General features: G+C 40.4%; 1 protein-coding gene across 1 annotated transcript in view; it reads right to left on the bottom strand.

Annotated features, from left to right (window-relative positions):
* STOX1 (storkhead box 1) overlaps window positions 1–19385 on the bottom strand; it is a 31139-nt gene extending 11754 nt beyond the window's left edge. Inside the window, exon 1 of the mRNA XM_042460728.1 lies at window positions 18924–19385. Coding sequence (XP_042316662.1) covers window positions 18924–19287 — 364 coding nt within the window. The 5' untranslated portion in view covers window positions 19288–19385. The remainder of the gene's footprint in view (window positions 1–18923) is intronic.
* Between the last annotated feature and the right edge of the window lie 570 nt (window positions 19386–19955).

Below are 19955 nucleotides of genomic sequence, written 5' to 3'. Positions count from 1 at the left end.
CCTAGCAAAACATACCTTTTTTATTTTGTCATTGCCACTATCAAATAGCTCCACCAACTATGAATGGCCATGCACAAAGTTTGTTTGCTAGGCAAAAAAACCCACTAATGAAACAAAAACAGACCACTGCTAATCTGTATAATGGCACTAATTCCCAAAACATGGTCTACTGAGATATTTCTTCTTGAAGTTTAACAGACACAGCAGCACCTATCCTGAAATACCAAAATTATTCCTCCCCCCCCCCAGAAGTTTAATGTCTCCCTAATTGTTTAAAGGGTTTAATAACTAAAGCCCTTTCCTCTCACTGTTCATATTCATAACTTATTTTAGTTGACACACTAAATATTAGTGGGGGAAACCCCTATTCCAAAAGAAAAAAGGTAACCCAATGAATATGGGGAAATTCACTAAATGGCAAAATCTGAAGTATTATGTGCTTTCAAAAATGGCACCATGCATGCACAGAATTGCCAGTTCTACACTGTTTCTTCAGCTCTTGTCAATCCAAACCAGAAAAGCAAGGAGTCAGTACTTGGGTCTCAACTCCAAGAGATCTCCCTTCTTAAGGACAGAAGGGTACTACAGTGGGCTCTTGATATCTGCTGGGGTTTGGTTCCAGGACCCTCACTCCACGCATGGATACCAAAATCTGTGGGCACTCAAGTCCCATTAAATACAATGGCATAGTAAAATGGTGTCTGTTATATATCAAATGTACAAAATCCTGGTTTGCTTTTTGGAATTTATATATATATTGGGAATATTTTCAAGCTATCCATGAATGCATGGATAAAGAATCCGTGGGTATGGTAGGCTACCTGTATCTTTAAAGTTTTCACTTCTCTGATTTGGCATCTCTAACAAAAGCAACAAAAAAGCAGTTTTACCACAGTAAAAAAAATAGACAGATCATTCTCTCTCAGCATCAACAACCTTACAAGCTTGCTAACCAAACCATCCATGCCATATAGTCCATGCAGGATCTTGGCAAAGTTACGTTTTGGGACTTTTTAGCTCTCAGAATCCTCCACCAGAACCAAGGTCCAGGATCTATTAATATTGAATTTAAGAGGTATTGACTTTTCTAATGTGAACCACCCACATCTGATTTTGAATGCCAATGTGGTGCACCACAGTACTATAGCAGGTGCCATATAAGTAATAAAGATGCAATGCTTCTGACATGGTACGTCTCATAAATCATCTTTAAAGCTTACACAAAATATTTGTTTTGGCTCAGAGAGAAGTAACCTGTCACTCATCAAATAAAGCAAAAAAGCCCCTTTCACTGCTAAAAAATAGAGTACAGTGTCCATATTGGGCAAAGTAGCTTGGTGTGTGTTTATGGATAGTTTGTTTACCAAACTCCATCCTAGGCTGACTGCCAAAAATTCATGTATTATTGACCCTCCAATTATTTTACCAGTCTACTCACACACAGCTAATTGTTTACACACAAGAAACCCGAGGGCCCATTTTTAGGGTATACAGTGAAATGCAATGTGGGAAAGTCATCTGCAATACAAGTCAGATAACAAAACACCGCGAACAAAAAGTCTCTAGATACGCTTCACTGACACAAAAGGATGTTTTGTTCTGTCCTGGTAACCTGAGCTTTGCAGGATTAACTTGCATTTGCTAGGCAGGTAGAATCTCGCTGCCTTTCCTTTGATATTCAGATATTTTGTAAGTCAGCAGCACAGTTCTGCTATGATTAACAGATCTGCAACACACAGTTTAACATTACTTTAATAATATTAAAGTTGAATATACCTTGTAACTTCCATTACTGATTATCCTTGGGACATGAACAACTCTACCATGAAGGAAAGTGATGTAGGCATACTATGGTGGCACCAGTGGTAACCCTCTGTCAGGCAATTCTTACTCAATCCCCCTGCTTTTGCTTCTCTGGCACGACAGAATCTCTCTGTGTGTGTGTCACACCATCTGGCCTGCTCTTCGTAAACTATCCTGCTATCTTCAATTGTGGGGAAGGATCTTGATCCCTTTGGCAATGTTGAAATAAGAAACAAATACAGTGGACTCTTGTTATACGCTGAGGTTTGGTTCCAAGATCCTCCGTGGATAACAAAATCCATGTATGCTCAAGTCCCATTAAATATAATGACATAGCAAAATGGTGTCCCTTATAAAAAATGGAAAATCAAAGTTTGATATTTGAAATTTATACTTTTTTTGAACCGTGGATGCTTGAATCCATGTATAAAAAATCCGTGTATAAGACGGGCCGACTGTACATAGAATGAAGCAGGGTGCCACATTGGCCCCTGCCTTGGGCAGCAGATAGTTTTAAGCCACCTGCAATTTGTAGTTTCTTTGCCAAAGAATGCTGGTGCCTCACAAAACTACAAATTCCAGGATACTCTAAGACTGAATCATGGCAATTAAAAAGGTGTCAAACTGCATTATTTCTACAGTGTAAATGCACCTGTAAAGCTGCAGAAGACACAAAGTATCTGACTGTATTTCATAATATTTCAATTTTACTTTACAGTAATTCAGTAGTTTGTATGGAGTGAGGTGCTCTGATTTTAAATTTGGAATTGGGGTCTTATTCTTTCTAGTTGTGTTGTTTTCCTAGTCTAAACTCACTCTCCCTCCTGCCACTCATTTGCCACCCTAATTATGCAGTCTCACACGTCTACTCAGAAACATGCCCCACTGAGTTCAGTGGTAGTCTCTGGTAGGTCTGTACAGGATTGCATTCTAGACCAGTTTTCATTTGCAAGACAAGAAAAAAGTTTTGCTGTGTTCAAGATTCACTGAAACTCACTGGAATCAACATCTGGAATCAACATCTGGAAACACCCTACAAGGTGGAGATAGGATGCCAGTTGTGTATCGGCACTGGAAGTATGAAGGCCTCACATTCAGAGTTTCCAAAAGACACTTCTTACATTGCTGGAAACATATTCAGAGATAGCTGCATTGGTCATGCAGCAAAATACAACTTCCTTTGAGAGCCAGGCTGCCTCTATCCTATGTGAAGCTAGGGATCATTTTGCATTTATTTTGCAGTTACTACTCTGAAAGAAGAACTACAACTACCAACTGTTGCTCCTGACTTGGACATCTCAGTTCAGTTAGAATATTTACCTCAGAACAACCTTAGTACCAATTTTTCTCTTGAATGTTTTTATAATTGGTTTCACAGCACTACACTGCAAAATGCAACATATGCAAGTTTTTATTCATTCATCTGCACTTTAAAAGGTAAAGGAAAGAAAGGTACTATGAGAACATTCACAGATCTGCCTGGCGGTCAGAGATTTATTAGGTGATGCTGTTCCCTTGCCTCACCTGCCAAATGCTGCCAATAAATCATTATCCTCCATTAACATAAGTATAGGATTAACTCAGGATTTTAAAAGGTGCATAATGACTGATACCAATTCCATTTCAAAGTTAATTTTCAACCAAACTCCTCTCTCACCTTTTAGATCACTCGCTTGAATTGAAATGGGTTTCACATCCTATACTTGTGCATATTGTAGATTTACACAACACTCAAATCCAAGTTATCTTTTGTATTTAATACCATCTTCAAAGAGAACAGCATACAAAGGGGCCTTCATTGCTTATGATGGTAATATGCTATAGAGGAGTTCCATATTTTCATTTTTCTTTCATAGTTTTTTGTTGTTGTCGTGTGCTTTCAAGTATTTCTGACTCATGGTGACCCTAAGGCAAACCTATCACAGGGTTTTTTGTTTGGTTGGTTAAGTTCGTGGCAATATTTGTTCAGAGAGCGTTTGCCTCTGAGGATGAGGGAATATGACATGCCCAAGGGCACCGAGTGGTTTCCATGGCTGAGCAGAGATTTGAACCCCGGTTTCCATAAACATAGTCCAACAATACTCAAATCACTACACCACACTGGCTATTATACACAAATGTAAAGCATAGTTCCTAAGATGGTGACTCTATGAAACTGTTTTATGTCCAAATAACATAGGCCTGATACAGACAGGCCAAAATAAAGCTGCTTCAGGTCACTCTGGAGATATGCTGTTTAGATAATACAGTACATGCGTCCTAAGAGTCCAGAAGCTGTGTCAAAGCTGTGCTCCAGTCCTTAGGACTGGATCATGGCTTTGGTGCAGCTTCCGGAGTCTTAGAACACATGCAACATTTAAACAGCATACCTCCAGAGTGACCCGAAGCAGCTTTATTTTGGCCTGTCTGTATGAGGCCATACTTTACTTTTATCACGAATACTGTATATATTTGACTACAAGATGATCTCATTTATAAGTCAAGGGCATGTTTTGGGGCCAAAATTATGGATTTTGCTATGACCTGTGGATAAGTCGAGGGTAAAACATAGGGGCATATAGCTAAGGACCTAAAGGATGAAGCAAAGCAAAACAATGTCAACGAACTTACAAAATTCCAGCAAACATAACTCTTTGTGCTTACTCTTAAGGCTGAATGGATAAGTGAATAGAAGGGGGTCGGTACTCCAGGTTAGATTATACTCTTGCTTTTCACCAGGGGAGGTTCCTTATTTTAAAGAAGAGTTAAGGTACAGTACTTAACATTGACCCTTGGATAAATCCACTTAGGTTTTCGGGATCAATTTTTGACCTACATAAGTACCGGTATATAGAGTATATATAGTTTCTGTTTTCATTTCTTTCCTATTTCTCAAGATGGCTATAACTACAATACATGTGCTGACGGGGCACAAAGTACAGCAGCTTGCAGCTCTTTCTGTAGTGTAGAGTATATCCACAATTATGTTTGTACAAGACTAAAGCTTTCAGACATTGCTGTCTGTAAATGGGGCAAAAACCAAGCAAGCAGATTTAGACTGGGAAAGCAGCACACAGGAAAAAAGTTTGATTTCAATTTAAAGCACTTGCACAAAACCTCTATTCCTCAGTTTCATAACATGTTGTCTATTTTGGGCCTAAGCAATATGGTTTTTGAAAGGTTCTAAAACTATTGAAACCATAAAGGTAGCTTATTTAGCTTATACACACACACACACACACACACACCAATTTAGCTTATACACACACACACAACATATCTAGAGAGAACAGGTTGGGAAGGATGAGCTTACACTAATTTATAGAGAGATTAGTTCTGGTAATCTGTTTTAAAATGTTTTAATGCATGTTATTTTAAATGCTATTAGGTCTATGAAGAAATGACAGTCTGTATTTGTTAAGAATAAATGACAAGCAACCAAGCTGTGGTTACTGGGAGAATTTGTTCAATCTGCCAAAGACTGAGCTGAAATGTGTATCATCCTTATTACACATACATGAATTTTCTGCTATGGCTAAACTACACTGTCAAGAAGTGGGTTGCACTAACAATCACAAAATGTTAAAGTAAATGCTGTACTCAAGTCCTAAACTTTAAATTGTATAATTTCATTTTTAATTAAATTCAGTGATTGTATATGTTTGCTAAGGATTTTGGTTTCAGTACCAGAGATACATTGGTGATGTACAATTGTTTCAGTATTGGTATTAGTATGCCTTTGTGTTGATCATGTTAAATGGATTAAAAGGTTCTATATCTATGCCAAAGCCCTTCAGCTTCAGTACCAGAGATATATTTATCATATTTGACTGTTTTAATATCAGCCTTAGTATGCTTTAATGTGGTAATGTTTGTTGGTGCGTACTGTACTTGTTAAAATTGCAATGGCCATTGGCTTGCTGCAAAGAAAATTTGACTTGACTTTCTTGCTTTTGATAGTGTATGGTAGCTACTCCACTATTGTATAAATGATAAATAAGCTGAAAGCCTTGGTGCTCATTGCACAACTGCTTTGGCAAAGTTATACACATCATAACTAAACTGGCATATATTTATACTACACTAAAAGTGTATAGGATCTCAGGCATAGCTTCCAAAATATGTAAGAAACACAGTCAAATCAAAAGCATTTAAAAGATTTTAAAATAGAGTGAAGCTATGGAAGAGTAGAGCATGACAACAATAAACAGTCCAGCACAATAAGCTTAATATTCATTAAAATACTGCCAAACAATGTAAAACTAATTTAAAACAGTGCCTAATGTTTAAAAGAAAGTGATTCTAAACAAATAGGCCTTCAGAACATATCTGACAGCCTGAAATGATAGGTCTGGATATATTAAAGCAGGGATAAAATTATACAAATATAGAGTCACAGCTGAACACATCACGTCCCTCATGTCTGCCAGCCCAATTGCTCTCACTAGCAAGCATGCAAGCAGGGCATCCAAAGTGGATCTCCAAGTATGGTTGAAGGTTGCCCTCCAGAAAAATAAACCCTAATCTCAAACCATTCAAATGTTAATTATCAGCACTTGAAATTGGGAATACCCCTGCAATGAGTGCAAAATTGTGGCATTATTTGTGTAAATTGTTCTGATCAACCTGTCCTTGCCAACATCTGGGTAGGTGCATTTTTATCAGATCTCTGTTTTCATAGGTAGACACCATTAAGTTACAATACACACCATACGTTACAATAAATTTGTCTGCATAACGATAGAACGTGAGTAACCTGAGCCAAATAAGTATAGCAGATACTTCCCCCTGTGCTTCCACAGATATTGACAAGCCCAAGAAAGCTCCTAAGGTGGAAATATTGCCCTTGAGAGAGAGGACAAGACCAATTGCTTACTCTCAGTACCCAAGATAATGCAAATGTACAGCCTGTATGACGAGAAGATAGCCGTAAAAACACGTGGACAACACTTGTGAAATGTGGGGACCTGGAGTATGTTGAAAAGAAGTTCCAGTGGTTTGGATTAGAGATACATTTGCTCCTCCCTAGTAACAATGACATCCTATTATTTCAATTGACAAATTAGTAAAAATGAAATCTTAGGACCTAAGTTCTATATCCAATTGTCAGCGCCAACTAAAATAGACCTATTAAATCAGTGGAAGACATGTAAGACTGGCTTACAAAGCTCCATTTTATTTAGTGGGTCTATTAAAATGGAATTTGGATGCAGACCTAAGGCTTTAGATAACTATTAGGGCAGGAGAACAGTATGAACACAATATGGGAATTGACAAAAAATAACCAGAATATTCAAGTTCAGATAATACAGAAACTGAATCCTTAAATCCCAAGATCCCCCCGATTTTCCCCCCAGTTTAGATGTACCAACTACTTTGAAAAGAAAAAGTCCAGTTCACAATTCCTAAATATAAGATATATTTTTATCCGCAACTAATAAAAGTGTGATGAGCATTTAGTTATTAAAAGTAAAAAGAATATGTATCCAATCATCATAAATGAGAGAAAGATAACAGAGATAGAAACTATGCCAGACAACATCTGGGAATGGAGATGGAGGAAGGGGTTTAAAACCAAAACAAACAAAAAAGCCTGAAATAGTACATCAACACTCAGAGCTTGTTATGCTAATTGGAAATGAAATTGTTTGCATTATGTGTAATCCCTTGCAATGATCAGGTTGTTATCAACAGCATTACTATGTCTGTGCTTGTAACAAGCTGTATAACTTGACAACACACTGTTAACGTGTTGGTGTTAGTACTGTCCCTGTTTTCTCCTGTATGCATCAGAACCACCACCCCTGCACCAGTGGTTCCCTGAAACTACAGTAATGGGAGTTGCAGCCTAGCAAGGCTAATAGCATTCAGAGAAGTCTTGTTGTACATAAAAAGCCCCAATAAACTGAAGCAGACTATTGACCCATCTAGCTTGGTACTGTCATATCTAATGACAGCAGCTCTCCAGTGTTTCAGGCAGGAATCTTTCTTAGCCCTACATGGAGATTCCTGGTCCTCTCTAGAAATCTCCTGTTAGAGGCATCCCATATAATCATGCTATAGGACCTAGAAAATGTCTGAAACCTATATTTGTTTGCCAGATGGGATCAAAATATGAAACTGAGATGAAAAACAGCAGTCATGAAAGGAATCCAAGCAGCACATGAATATACCTCCTGCTGAGTTGCCACCCCTCATCCATTTTATGCAATGTCACTGGCTGAGGTGCATTGTGTCACCACAAAATAAGTGGCTAGTGCAAGATTCATGAATATTTTGGTGCTTAAGCAAAAGTCAGGCATGCTGCTTACAAAGCTCATATTTTACTTTCATTTCAGCATGCCAACAAGATACCCTCTATGACAAACATTTAATATGATGATACAGATTTTTATTTCCTTACCCAGTCTTATGTGTGCATCCTAAATACATGTCCCTTATTCTCCATTATTTGGTTCAAATATTCCATTATTTTAATAATATCAACATCATTTTTTAAAACACTCACTATATTTAAAATTCAGCTACAGTACTGTCAAATTTTGTGTTAAGCTGGAAGTTAAAAAAACAACTATAAAAATATCAAAGCATCTTGTGACATCTTAAAGATTAAAAAGTTTTAGTTGCTATGAGGTTTCACTGAGGGCCATCCACTCTGTTGGATGGATCATTGTTTCAGCAAAACAAAACAATACCAAAGAGCCTTTAAGCTGCCACAAACTCTTTGTTGTTTTCACCGCAACAGACCAACATAGGATTTGACTATACCTCTGAAAATGTTTTCTAAAAATATTAGCATTACAATTAATTTCTGGAAAAGTGGGTTGCTATGTATAGCTCTAGGGTTTCGCAGAATTTTCTGTTCTCAGTTACAAGATCTAATATATCACAAATACAATCTAAAATCAATAATTCAAAGCAAGTAGTAATTACAAGATCATTAGCTTGTGTCTGCTAATTTTCTACCATTTAATTCTTATGCTCTGTGGATAACATTTGATTTCAAGGCCAGCAATTATTAAAAAGTGGTTAATTCTTAACTACGTAGATTAAACTTTCCTTAGCTCTTGTTTGGAGAAGAGCAAAGAAATAAGCAGTGATCTTGTGCATGACTGTGGAAACATTCTCCCAAAAGCTGTGGTAAGGATGGAAAGGACTTTGTACTGAGGTTTTTCAGGTACTCCTCCCCATCTTGTGTCTCATGCTTCATGTAAATCTATTCCTGAAAGTTAGGAAGGCCCTCAGAAGTGGCATTAAATGAGAAACAAGGCACTGCAGCCAGAAAGGCATTCTATAAGACCTTCTTTCTGGGAGTGTGGGAGCCCATTGTTGTTGTCGTGTTCCTTCATGCTGTTTCCAACTAATGGCAGTCCTAGCACAAACCTATCAAGGAGTTTTCTTAGCAATATCTGTTTAGAGGAGATTTGCCATTGTCTTCCTCTGAGGCTGAGAGAGTGTGACTTGCCCAAGGTCATCCAGTGGGTTTCATAGCCAAGTTGGGAATCAAACCTTGGTCTCCAAAGTCATGGTCCAACACTCAAACCACTACACCATGCTGGCTCTTGGGAGCACATTTGTTGTTCTTGTGCACCGTCAAGTCTTTTCAAAGTTATGGCAACCCACTAGAAAAATGAAAAAGGCTCTGAAATTAAAAAAAGCTTTGCCTGTGGTAAGAATCAGGGTCTCCTTCATCTGTATTGCTAGGAATTCAGACTCAGAATTGTGGTAGCAGTTTTCAAAACAGGCTTTCATACTCCAAACTAAATCTGTTATTGCTGACTAGAGTAGACCCATTCTGTCAATGGAATTTATCTCTATGCTGACTCATCATTCAACAATTAACTAAATAGGTCTACTCTAGTTGGGACTAACTAACAGGATGCTAGTCTCTATGTGTTTGTATCCCTGCAATCTACACATAACAGAAGAAGGTTGCCTCCCTCTTATCTGTTCTTCTCTTCCACTCAGGATAAAAAGGCAATCTAGCACATCAGAAGTTTCCATGACAACTCTGACTAGATACCCACACAACCATCATTTACTGTCCAGTAATGAGGGATAGGTGGCTTAGTGGCTAAGCCCCTACTCTGATAACCACAAGGTCAGCAGGTTGGCAGTTCGAGACCCAAGTGCCGCATGACAGAGTGAGTGAGCTCCCATCACTAGTCCTAGCTTCTGCCAACCTAAAAATGCGAAAGCATGTAAAGGTGCAAGTAGATCAATAGGTACCACTTTTGTGGGAAGGTAATAGCGTTTCATGTGTCTTGGCATTTAGTCATGTTGGCCACATGACCACAGAATCGTCTTTAACAACGTTGGCTCTCATGGCTCAGTAATGGAGATGATCACCACCCCCTACAGTTTGACACGACTAGACAACCACATCAAAGGGGAAACCTTTATCGTTAATGAGGGTCTACAGATCCTGTCTGATCTTGGAAGCTAAGCAGAGTCAGCTCTGGTTAGAACTTGGATGGTCAATGCATACCAGGTGCTATAAGCTATATATTTCAGAGGAGGGAACTGGCAAAACCACCTCTGAGTATTCTTTGCCTAAGAAAACCCTATGAAATTCATGGGGTCTCCATAAGTCAACAGGTGATTTGAAGGTACATATTTACACACAATATATCTTCAATCCCAAAAGGGATTGATACCAATAGAATCCCATAAATCCAAATACCTAAACTTAAATTTTTGAAAACACTTTGAATTTAAATCTTAAACTTTTAAGAGAAGAGGTAATGTATTTTTGAGCCTTGAGAGACCCAGAGGGCTCTCCAAATGTGGTAGAAATGCTTTCCACACCTGCAGAGCCCATTTTGGGGGATTATGGAGCAAAATGTTATTTTGACCTCCGGGGGCCCTTGGAAGCCAAAAAATGGCCCTAGGGCTGCATGTGGCCCGTGTGCTAGATGGTCTGACTCAAAAGAAGATGGCTTTCTATTTCTTATTGTTTCATTCTTCAACGTTAAACTACGGACTTTGTCACGGAGATTATACTTATGCATATGAGATGAACCCTCTAATCAAAGAATCATAGAATCAAAGAGTTGGAAGAGACCACAAGGGCCATCCAGTCCAACCCCCTGCCATGCAGGAAATCTAAATCAAAGCATCCTCGACAGATGGCCATCCAGCCTCTGTTTAAAGACCTCTAAGGAAGGAGAGACCACTACACTCCAAGGGAGTGTGTTCCACTGTCGAACAGACCTTACTGTCAGGAAGTTCCTCCTAAAGGCATGTGTACATCTGGGGGAATCATTTGTATACAATGGGTACCTCCAAGTATTACCAAACAAAAGGCTTTATGCAACAAGTCCATCTTTCTCTCCTTACACCCCCCCCCATGCCAAGAAAAGGTGGCAGCAAAACACAAGAGTTACAACAGGAAGTATGGGTAGTTTTTAACCAATTGTAAACTTCAATGAATAAGGCATGGTGGTTGCACCACAAAAGCCTTGTCTGGGAAGCACTGTGTTCTCAGTGATCATACTAAATCACCTCTTGCTTTCAATAGGACTAGAGAAGAGAAGTGCAGCAGGACAAGAAAATGAAGCCTAAAGCCTTTCAAGAAGATGCCATGGCACTGATATATTTCAAGCTACTGTCAGTAATTGAAAGAGATCACTCATTTTGGAGAAAACTACTATCAACATTCTCCAGAGGACTGGCAAGAATATAGGCTGACAAACTTTAGCAGTCAGTATAAAATACCTAGAAAATGATATCCAGCAACAGTGGAAGGAAGGAAGGAAAGAAGGATTATTTGGGCTCAGTAATCAGAACATGAGGTAGAGAAGTCATGGGGAGGAGGCTGTGACCCTGGAGTTCATACATAACACCGGCCTTGTTCTTGCCCTTAGGAGATTTTGAGGTGGGGGTGAGTGGGAAGGAACCACAAGGTTTAAATTGAAACCATTTCACCCAAAGCCAGCAAACATATGGAACACGTTACAAGGTAAAGCCACAAAAGTAAGTCACATGAATGTGTTCAACAGGCAAGTAGACATTTTTATGGAATGAGTGAGGAATGAAAAACATCACAGGGAGAGGAAAAAACACTAAGGGAACAGATGTCAAAGAAGGAGATGGCTTACTGGGCCAGAAAAAGAGGAGGGAATTATATAGTTCTACTATTAGTCTTCTTGAGTCCTCAAAGTTCAACATTTTCCAAACTGAAGAGCTGAGAAATGCCTTTTCACTTGGCTTACACAATGTGTTGGAATATTAACTATGCGCAAAAATTACCTACTGCATATACTGTACCGTAATCATGTATAAGTCTAAAAATTTAGGTCAAAAATTTCGATCTTGAGTCAACTTATCCACAAGTCAATGTCAGTACTATACTGTTACTTTACAAAAATGAACCATCCTTGGTGAAAGGTAAGAGCGTAATCTTCCCTGGAAGCGCTGACCCCTTTATTCTCTCATCCATCCAGTCTTTCGTATGAGCACAAACAGTCATGCCTGCTAGAATTCTTTTAAGATAATATTATCAAGCTTCAGCATGCACATTTTTTCTCATCTGCAGGAGCCTCTGGAACCAAATCCCCGTGTATGGGAAAGGCATACTGTACGCAATTATAATGTTATTATTTCACTTTAACTACCATGATTCCTTTCTATGAAATCTTGGGATTAGCATTTGAGGGATGGGCATTTAGAGTTCATAGCCAGAGCACTCCAGTGCCTCATCAGACTCTAAACCTCAGGACTCTATAGGATGAAACTATAGCAAATAAAGTGGAATTGTACCCTAAAGGCACCAGATCCTGGCTGATCTTGGAAGCTAAACAGGGTGTTAGCTCTGGTTAGTACTCGAATGGGAGACCATCAACAAATACTAAGTATTCACTGGCTATATTTCAGAAAAAGGACCTGGTAAAACCACCTCTGAGGATTCCTTGCCTAAGAAAATTCTATGAAATGCATGGGGTTGCCATAAGTGAATAGGCAACTTGAAGGCACATACACACAATTGCACTTGCAGATTTTTTGCTTTTTGTAGTGTGATTAGGCCTGAGACCATGGAAAAGTTTGTTCTTGTTAGCATGGGAAATTCTGGCTGCATTTGCATTGCAGAAATAATGCATTTTGACACCACTTTAATTGCCATGGCTTAATGCTATGGAATTCTAGGATTTGTGGTTTTGTGAGATATTATCCTTCTCTGTTTGAGAGCTCTAATCTCAAAACAAATTACAAATCCCAGGATTCCATAGCACTGAGCCGTGCCAGTTAAAGCAGAGTCAAACTGCATTAATTCTGTAGTGTAGATGCAGCCTCTAAAGAGATATAAACCAAAAAGTAGCTTTCTCAAGCTTCACCTCTCTTCCCCAAGACATAATGTAGGCCAAAATACTGAACTATGGGCAAAGGATCAAGATGTTGCTGCGAAGAATAAAACAGCAAGCGAGGCCATGCCGTCATCTGGAAAGACCCAGAGAGAACTCTCACTGGGTGAGCAGCTATTAGCCTTCCCTTCTGTACGAAATTTATGGTCCAAACATTTCCTGTACAAGTGTTAATAATTACTGCCTTACAAGAGTAGCCATTTTGTCATCATATGTATACACGTCAGATCTGCAGGCTCAAGCAAGCCAGTAAATTGAAATACAACTAGCATGTGTCTTAATGATTAACTGCAATGCACAATGCTTCTCCCTCTATAGATTGCCACACTACCGTGTCAGAAATGATCCATGATAATCAGCAAACTGGAATTCAAGCTCCAAAGCTTCCTCTGTGCCTGTTCAGGATAACCTCTAGATAGTTCAGGAATCCAACTGTAATTTGTTACAGACATGGTTTTTGAAACTATCAGTGTAGTAATAAAATGTGCATTGATTAATGACATATATCAGAGAAGCAAATATGTTATTTTTTTTCTAATCCACCACCATCATTCAAGAAACTTGGCCATTTAGAAGAGTAGTAGTAATAGTAGCTGTTGTTGTTATTATTATTGTCATCCCACCCATCCTTTAAAGAGCTCAAGGAAGGATACATCACACTCCCCCTCCTCCTTATGTTATCCTGACGACAGCTTTGTAAAGTAAGTCAGTCTGAAAGAGAGTGACTGGCCCAAAGCAACAGAGTTCAATGAATAAACAGGGATTAGAACCTGGATCTCCCAAGTACCACTCTGACACTAACTATTGCATTGCACTATCTTGCAACAATATTCACAAGCACATACAAGTAAGGCAAGAGGAACAGCTCAGCTGTATGGTAATTTTAAAGGTATATTTTTATACACCTTGACTCTAGAATATACATTTTCCCCCTTAGGGACAAGAAATGTTTCTCTAATCACTGGAAGGAGCCAAGCTACTCAAAGTAGATTCTGATTTGGCCAGTCCAGAACCCTGGAAGGTAAAAACACTTCAGTAGTATCAGCAAACACATTAATATTAACATTAATAAATATTAGTTAAAGACAGTTACAGATAAGAACTTATACACAATATAGACACACATCGGGTTTGAGTGTTGGAGCAGGATGCTAGCATTTGAATCCCCACTCAGCCACAGAAACCCACTGGGTGACCTTGAGCAAGTTACTCTCTCTCAGCCTCAGAGAAAGGCAATGGCAAATTTCCTCTGAATAAGTCTTGTCAAGAAAACCCCATAATAGAGTTGCCATAAATCAGAGTTGACTTGAAGACATATAACAACAACCTATTATAAACATGAGCCCGTACCTTTTTGCACACAGAACCTCCTCTGCCCTGGTGGCTAGAAAACTCAGTATCCTAGATATTCTTTTGTTCACTTTGTTTTGCTGTCTGAACTTGTGGTGACAGACCAGCAAAGGGATTTGTGGGTTTTGGCAGGCAGCTTGATAAAAATGTCAACCCATTCTTTCTCCCTCTCATTAATACCCAAACCAAGAGTAACCCAGTGAAACTACACTGTAGGAAATTCAGGACAGAGAAAACGAAGTCCTTCTTTTACACAGTGTACACAGTGAATGTATAGTGCAACTGTATACTGGAATTTCTTTTTCACAAGATGAGGCAATGGCCAACCACTTTTACATCATTAAAAGGGAACTAGACAAACTAATGAAAATGGGGCTATCAATGGCTAAGTGACCATACACAGACATACCTCTGTTAACAAAGCCTTTGACAAAGAAGCTCCTTTTTTTTTTACAAGTCATTGTATGCCTGTTCAGCCTTCCTCCTTATTCTACCCATCCTGTTTAGCAGGAAAGTTTTAGCAGCATCAGCATTAGGAGTATGGTGATAATCCAACTGTATACTTTTCCATTTGTCACATAGACTTCCATGGACTTGCTCGCGAGTTCACACTGTCAGCAGTGGCTTGTTGGTTACCCAATGACCTTTGACAGTAACCAATGTACATTAATAAGAAATAACCTCTCAGTGGGCTACTGGGACTTTCCAGTGGCACACCACAGTCAATGATAGGTCAGAATTTGGTATCTCGGCTTACAAAAAGGTCAGCAACAAGTGGCTAGACATAACCTTCAGCGGAAGGAAAGACAGTTAAAAAGAAGGGCTTCGAATGGACAAAATTCAAGTGGGGAGCATGGTTCACCTGTTTGTCCCTGATATACATCTATGCTGCCTTCTTGCCATCCCTTTTCAGGGATTCAGCGGCAGACCCAAATCTGCAAACTGGTTAACCACCGGCTCACATAGCCCTTACACTGGCTTTATAGCAGTGGTTCTCAACCTTCCTAATGCTGTGACCCTTTAATACAGTTCCTCATGTTGTGGTGACCCCCAACCATACAATTATTTTCATTGCCACATGCAAATATGTGTTTTCCAATTGTCTTAGGCGACCCCTGTGAAAGGGTTGTTCGACCCCCGAAGGGGTCCCGACCCACAGGTTGGGAACCACTGCTTTATAGGCTTGTGCTACTTTTTCTAAGCATTCTTCTTAGATCACTGCCCTTTTAGAAGATTCCTTCAGTTATTGTTTACTGGGGATTCTACTACTCTTAATCTGACTCTTAACCTTGTCAAAAGTGAGCTCTCACCTCCCCTATTTCATTTGGAGGTCAGGAATACAAAAATAGTAAAGACCTTGTAATGATATAAAGAAACTCTGTCGCAGAACACAGGGGGGAAAACCCTACTTTTTGGTCTGCTCTTTCCAAAATTGCTTAAATGTTGGTTGCAGGATTCCATGAGCTGTAATTTTTAAAAGTAACTTTCTCAAATTCTGCTTAGTCCGTACAAACTGAAAAATGAAAATGAGCTGGGTCTATATGGTAAAGCAGTCATCATGCAAAATAAAGCTTTTAGCTATTTCAGGGAAGTTTCTACAAAGAACTTTGAAATCGATTTCTTAATGTATTCCCAGCACTCGAATACGAAACTATTTCCATACCTTCTTGCATGAAATTCCAGACCAGCTAACACTGACTGAATTGTATTACTCAACAGTTAACTACAACAACGGTTGGTGCGGACGTACAAGTCTCCCATATGGATCCAATTGCAGGATCAAGAAGATAGTTGTTAAGTGAAAATGTACAGCAGTGTTTCTAGAAGGCTGCTTTTGTGGCTATTTCCCTTATGGGTTGGCTTTCACATAAAAAGAATACACTAAGGAAACTACGCCACAGAAAACGTCTACCTTTATGGAAATGGTAATGTTTTTGTTACCACACTAGCTTGACTCTACACACAGGTGTCACCAACTCCACACAAGCTGTTCATTTTGCAACAGATTAATATTCAACAAAATGAAAACACAGAAAAATAAATATTGAGGTGTCTGAGTTTAAGGCGGAAAAAATGCATAGGAACTCTACTTGGGCTGAAAGCACCACAAAGACTACTAACATCCCAGTGGTTAATCTAAGCAGCTTCATTCTCCTCCAAGGTCTCTTTTTCCCCCTAAGGAAGGAAAAAAAGCAAGTTGTTTACTCAGAGGGTATTTGGCTTCCCAGAGAGGAGATTATTTCTCTCTGAAATAAAAGCCCTGGCCTCTTTTTCAATTAAAAAGCAGCATGCTCACCAGCCCAACACAGCCAATAAAAGGGGGAAAAGATTAACCTTTGGAGCATCTACATTATATAACAAATCCTTGTTTACCTTCTCCCTATCCCTCCATCTCCCCACAAACAATGGGGTTGTCACAAGGCACCCTCAGGAGGAGCAATGAAGAGATAAAAGTCAAGGGGGCACCCCCAGCCCACAGCAAACACTGGAGGATGGGGCTTCAGTCCCCTTCGCCTAACAAAGAATGCATATTACTCCAGATGCTAAATCCCACTACTTAAAAAAGGATTTAATAGACAAGTTGGTCTCATAAGCAGTAACAGCTCACTTGCTCTGTCATATACTTGACAAAGGGGGGGGGGGAGCCTGAAATCATTGAGGATGGATGTTGTTGAACTGCAGCTCCCATCAACCCTAGCCAGCATAGGCAGTGGGAGGGATGATGGACATCACCTATAGGGCCCACATTGGTAACTCTTCAGCAGTTAAACGCAGAGGCTGGAGAAGTTATATTTCAAGAATAATGCCCAGGATCCCTCACCCAGCATGGCAAAAAAGTAACTTTCCCAAGTTCTAGCAATATTACTTTGCATTCAGGGACGTAGCTAGGATTTTGGGAAGGGGGGGTCCGGACTAAGTGCCACCATTATAATGGGGCTTGGGTGCGGCAGCACAGCAACACACACCATTCATTTTTCTAATGGAAGGGAGGGTCCAGACCCTAAGAACCCCCCCCCTTGGCTACGTCCCTGTTGCATTGTAATGTTACTTTGCATTACTTGCATTTTGCATTGTAAAGCAATCCAAAGAGATTAAAACACGCTCAATCTTGCACCCATGAGGAAAGCAAATGGGTGCTTAAGTCTTTGTGTAAGGCTTAACATTCAAAGAAGGAGGTAAAGGACTGCAGGTTTACATTCAAATCAAGAGGGCCCAAGACTCAAATTCAGTCTGTTAATATTAGAGAAGCAAGGAAGGATGCCAGCTGTCAGCTGCCCAGTGGAAGAAAGGAAAGGCACTCTGCATGTGCTCAAGGGCTCTTCTATTACTTCTGCACCTGTTTGGAGATTAAGCATTAAGGAACAGTAGAAGGTAGTAGAAAGAGAAGAAGACAGCACACCGGATGGATAGACTCAGTTAGAGAAACCCTGGGCCAAAATCTATAGAGAGCACCGGAGGACAGGGGCTCTTGGGGGTGCATCCTCCGCAGGGTCACCATGAGTTGAGGTTGACTCAAGGGCAGTTAACAACAACAACAACTTGCCAAGAAACCCTGTGATAGGTTTGCCTTAGGGCAACTATCTTGAAAGGAAACAACAAACACAAACACAGGGGCACACACAGAGGAGCCAAACAGCCAGCTGGTGGATGGGTGAAGGACAGTGTTTGGCAGACCAAGGAGTCCCCAAACTTTTCAAAGAGACCCCCATGTGGACACTGCAAAACAAAAGCTCCTCTGTCTAATTGTAACCTCATGCCTCTAAGGCAGGCTCCAAATGGAGGACATTCTGGAATGCCTCCTGGACAGACAGTTGAGATGGAGGACATGCCCTGGAAAAGGAGGACGTCTGGTTGCCCTGTTGGATATCATGCCCACAAAAGGAGGAGAAGGCATCTTGAGATGTAGGGCAAAGGACAGCACTTGCTCATAGGGAAACCATACTTGCCCATAAAGAATCACTGGGGGACACTTAAGGATAGGGAATCCTAAGGGACTATCTGCCCATAGAGAACCATTGGGCAAGCATTTCCCAATGATTCTCTATTGAGAAGCAGAGAGCTCTTGTAGCCCCTTGGAGACTCACTGGAGGAAGGAAATGGGCAGCATGAGAAGAGCCTTTGTAGGCTTCCACAGACTAACAGGGCTATGTCTTTCAGTTCTCTCCCTGGGAGCAAGCATTCCCCAATGGTTCCCTATGGGCAAGTATGGCTTCTCTATGGGCAAGCATTCCTCTGGGATATTAGTGTTGCTTGTTATTATTGTTTATTATTAATTGTTATTATTGGTCGGTGTTGCTGATATTTATTATTCTTTGTCATTTAGCAATAGTAGTGGTAGTAGTAGTAGTAGCATTCCTCCTGTCAGGAGGAGGAGGAGGAGGGGGCATCCATGGGGGGGGAGTGTTCCTGGGGATCCTGGAGGGGACTCACCGAGGGCGCTGATGCGGAATCCCGGTGGGGCCCGGAGCGCCCTGCGGAGCCATGCCCCTCGGAGGGCCGTGAGGGCGTCGGGGTTCCCCTGGAGGAGGAGGACGCCTCCCCGGAGCCAGCCCTGCAGCCGCACCTGCCCCGCGCCCTCCCAGCCCCGGGGGCGGCAGGCGGCGTTGGCCCTCAGGAAGGCGCCCAAGACCCGCTCTCCTTCCTCCTCCTGCTCCCCGCCTTCCTCTCCTCCTCCTCCTCCTCCTTCTTCCTTCAGGCGGCGCAGCACCAGGGCCAAGGAGCCGGGGGCCAGCTCCACCGAGCAGCGGCGGCGGCGGCGGCGGGGGCGGCCAGGAGGAGCCTCAGGCACCGCCATCCCGGCCGGGAGAGAGAGAGAGAGGGCAAGGCTAGGAAGGGACTGGAGCCACCTGCCGCCCCTACTGGGAAGGAGAGCCAGGCTCTGCTGCTGCTGCTGCTGCTGCTAGCCTCCCTGGCTCTGGAGCCTGGAAGGACTGGAGGAAGAAGGAGGGACGGCTTTTCCCGCCCACAGACAGGACAACCCTCCTCCTCCGCCTCCTCCCTGGCTCTCTCTCGCCTCCTCAGCTGCAGTTATAGGGAGTCCTTTTGTTTTCTCTCGTTCCCCACCTAAAAGCAGTGGATTAATATTAATGATTTAATAATAATAATAATAATAATAATAATACATAAATTAATCAATTAATAACAAATAATAATAATACTACAACAACAATTAATAACAATTATAATATAGCAACAACAATAACAATAACAATTTTAAAATAAATAATAGCAATTAATAATAATAATAATAAAATTATAATAATACGACAATAACAATTAATAGTAATAAATAAAATTATAATAATGCAATGATAACAATTAATAGTAATAAATAAAATTATAATAATACAATAATAATAATTATATAATAATAACAATTGTTAATAATAATAAATAATTATAAAATAAATTTAATAATAAATCATATTAAAATGATAATTAATAATAATCAATAACAATTAT

Source organism: Sceloporus undulatus, chromosome 3, assembly GCF_019175285.1.
Source record: "Sceloporus undulatus isolate JIND9_A2432 ecotype Alabama chromosome 3, SceUnd_v1.1, whole genome shotgun sequence".
NCBI lineage: Eukaryota > Metazoa > Chordata > Lepidosauria > Squamata > Phrynosomatidae > Sceloporus > Sceloporus undulatus.
The sequence above is the reverse complement of the archived record's forward strand: the minus strand, read 5'-3'. Positions and strand labels throughout refer to the sequence as shown.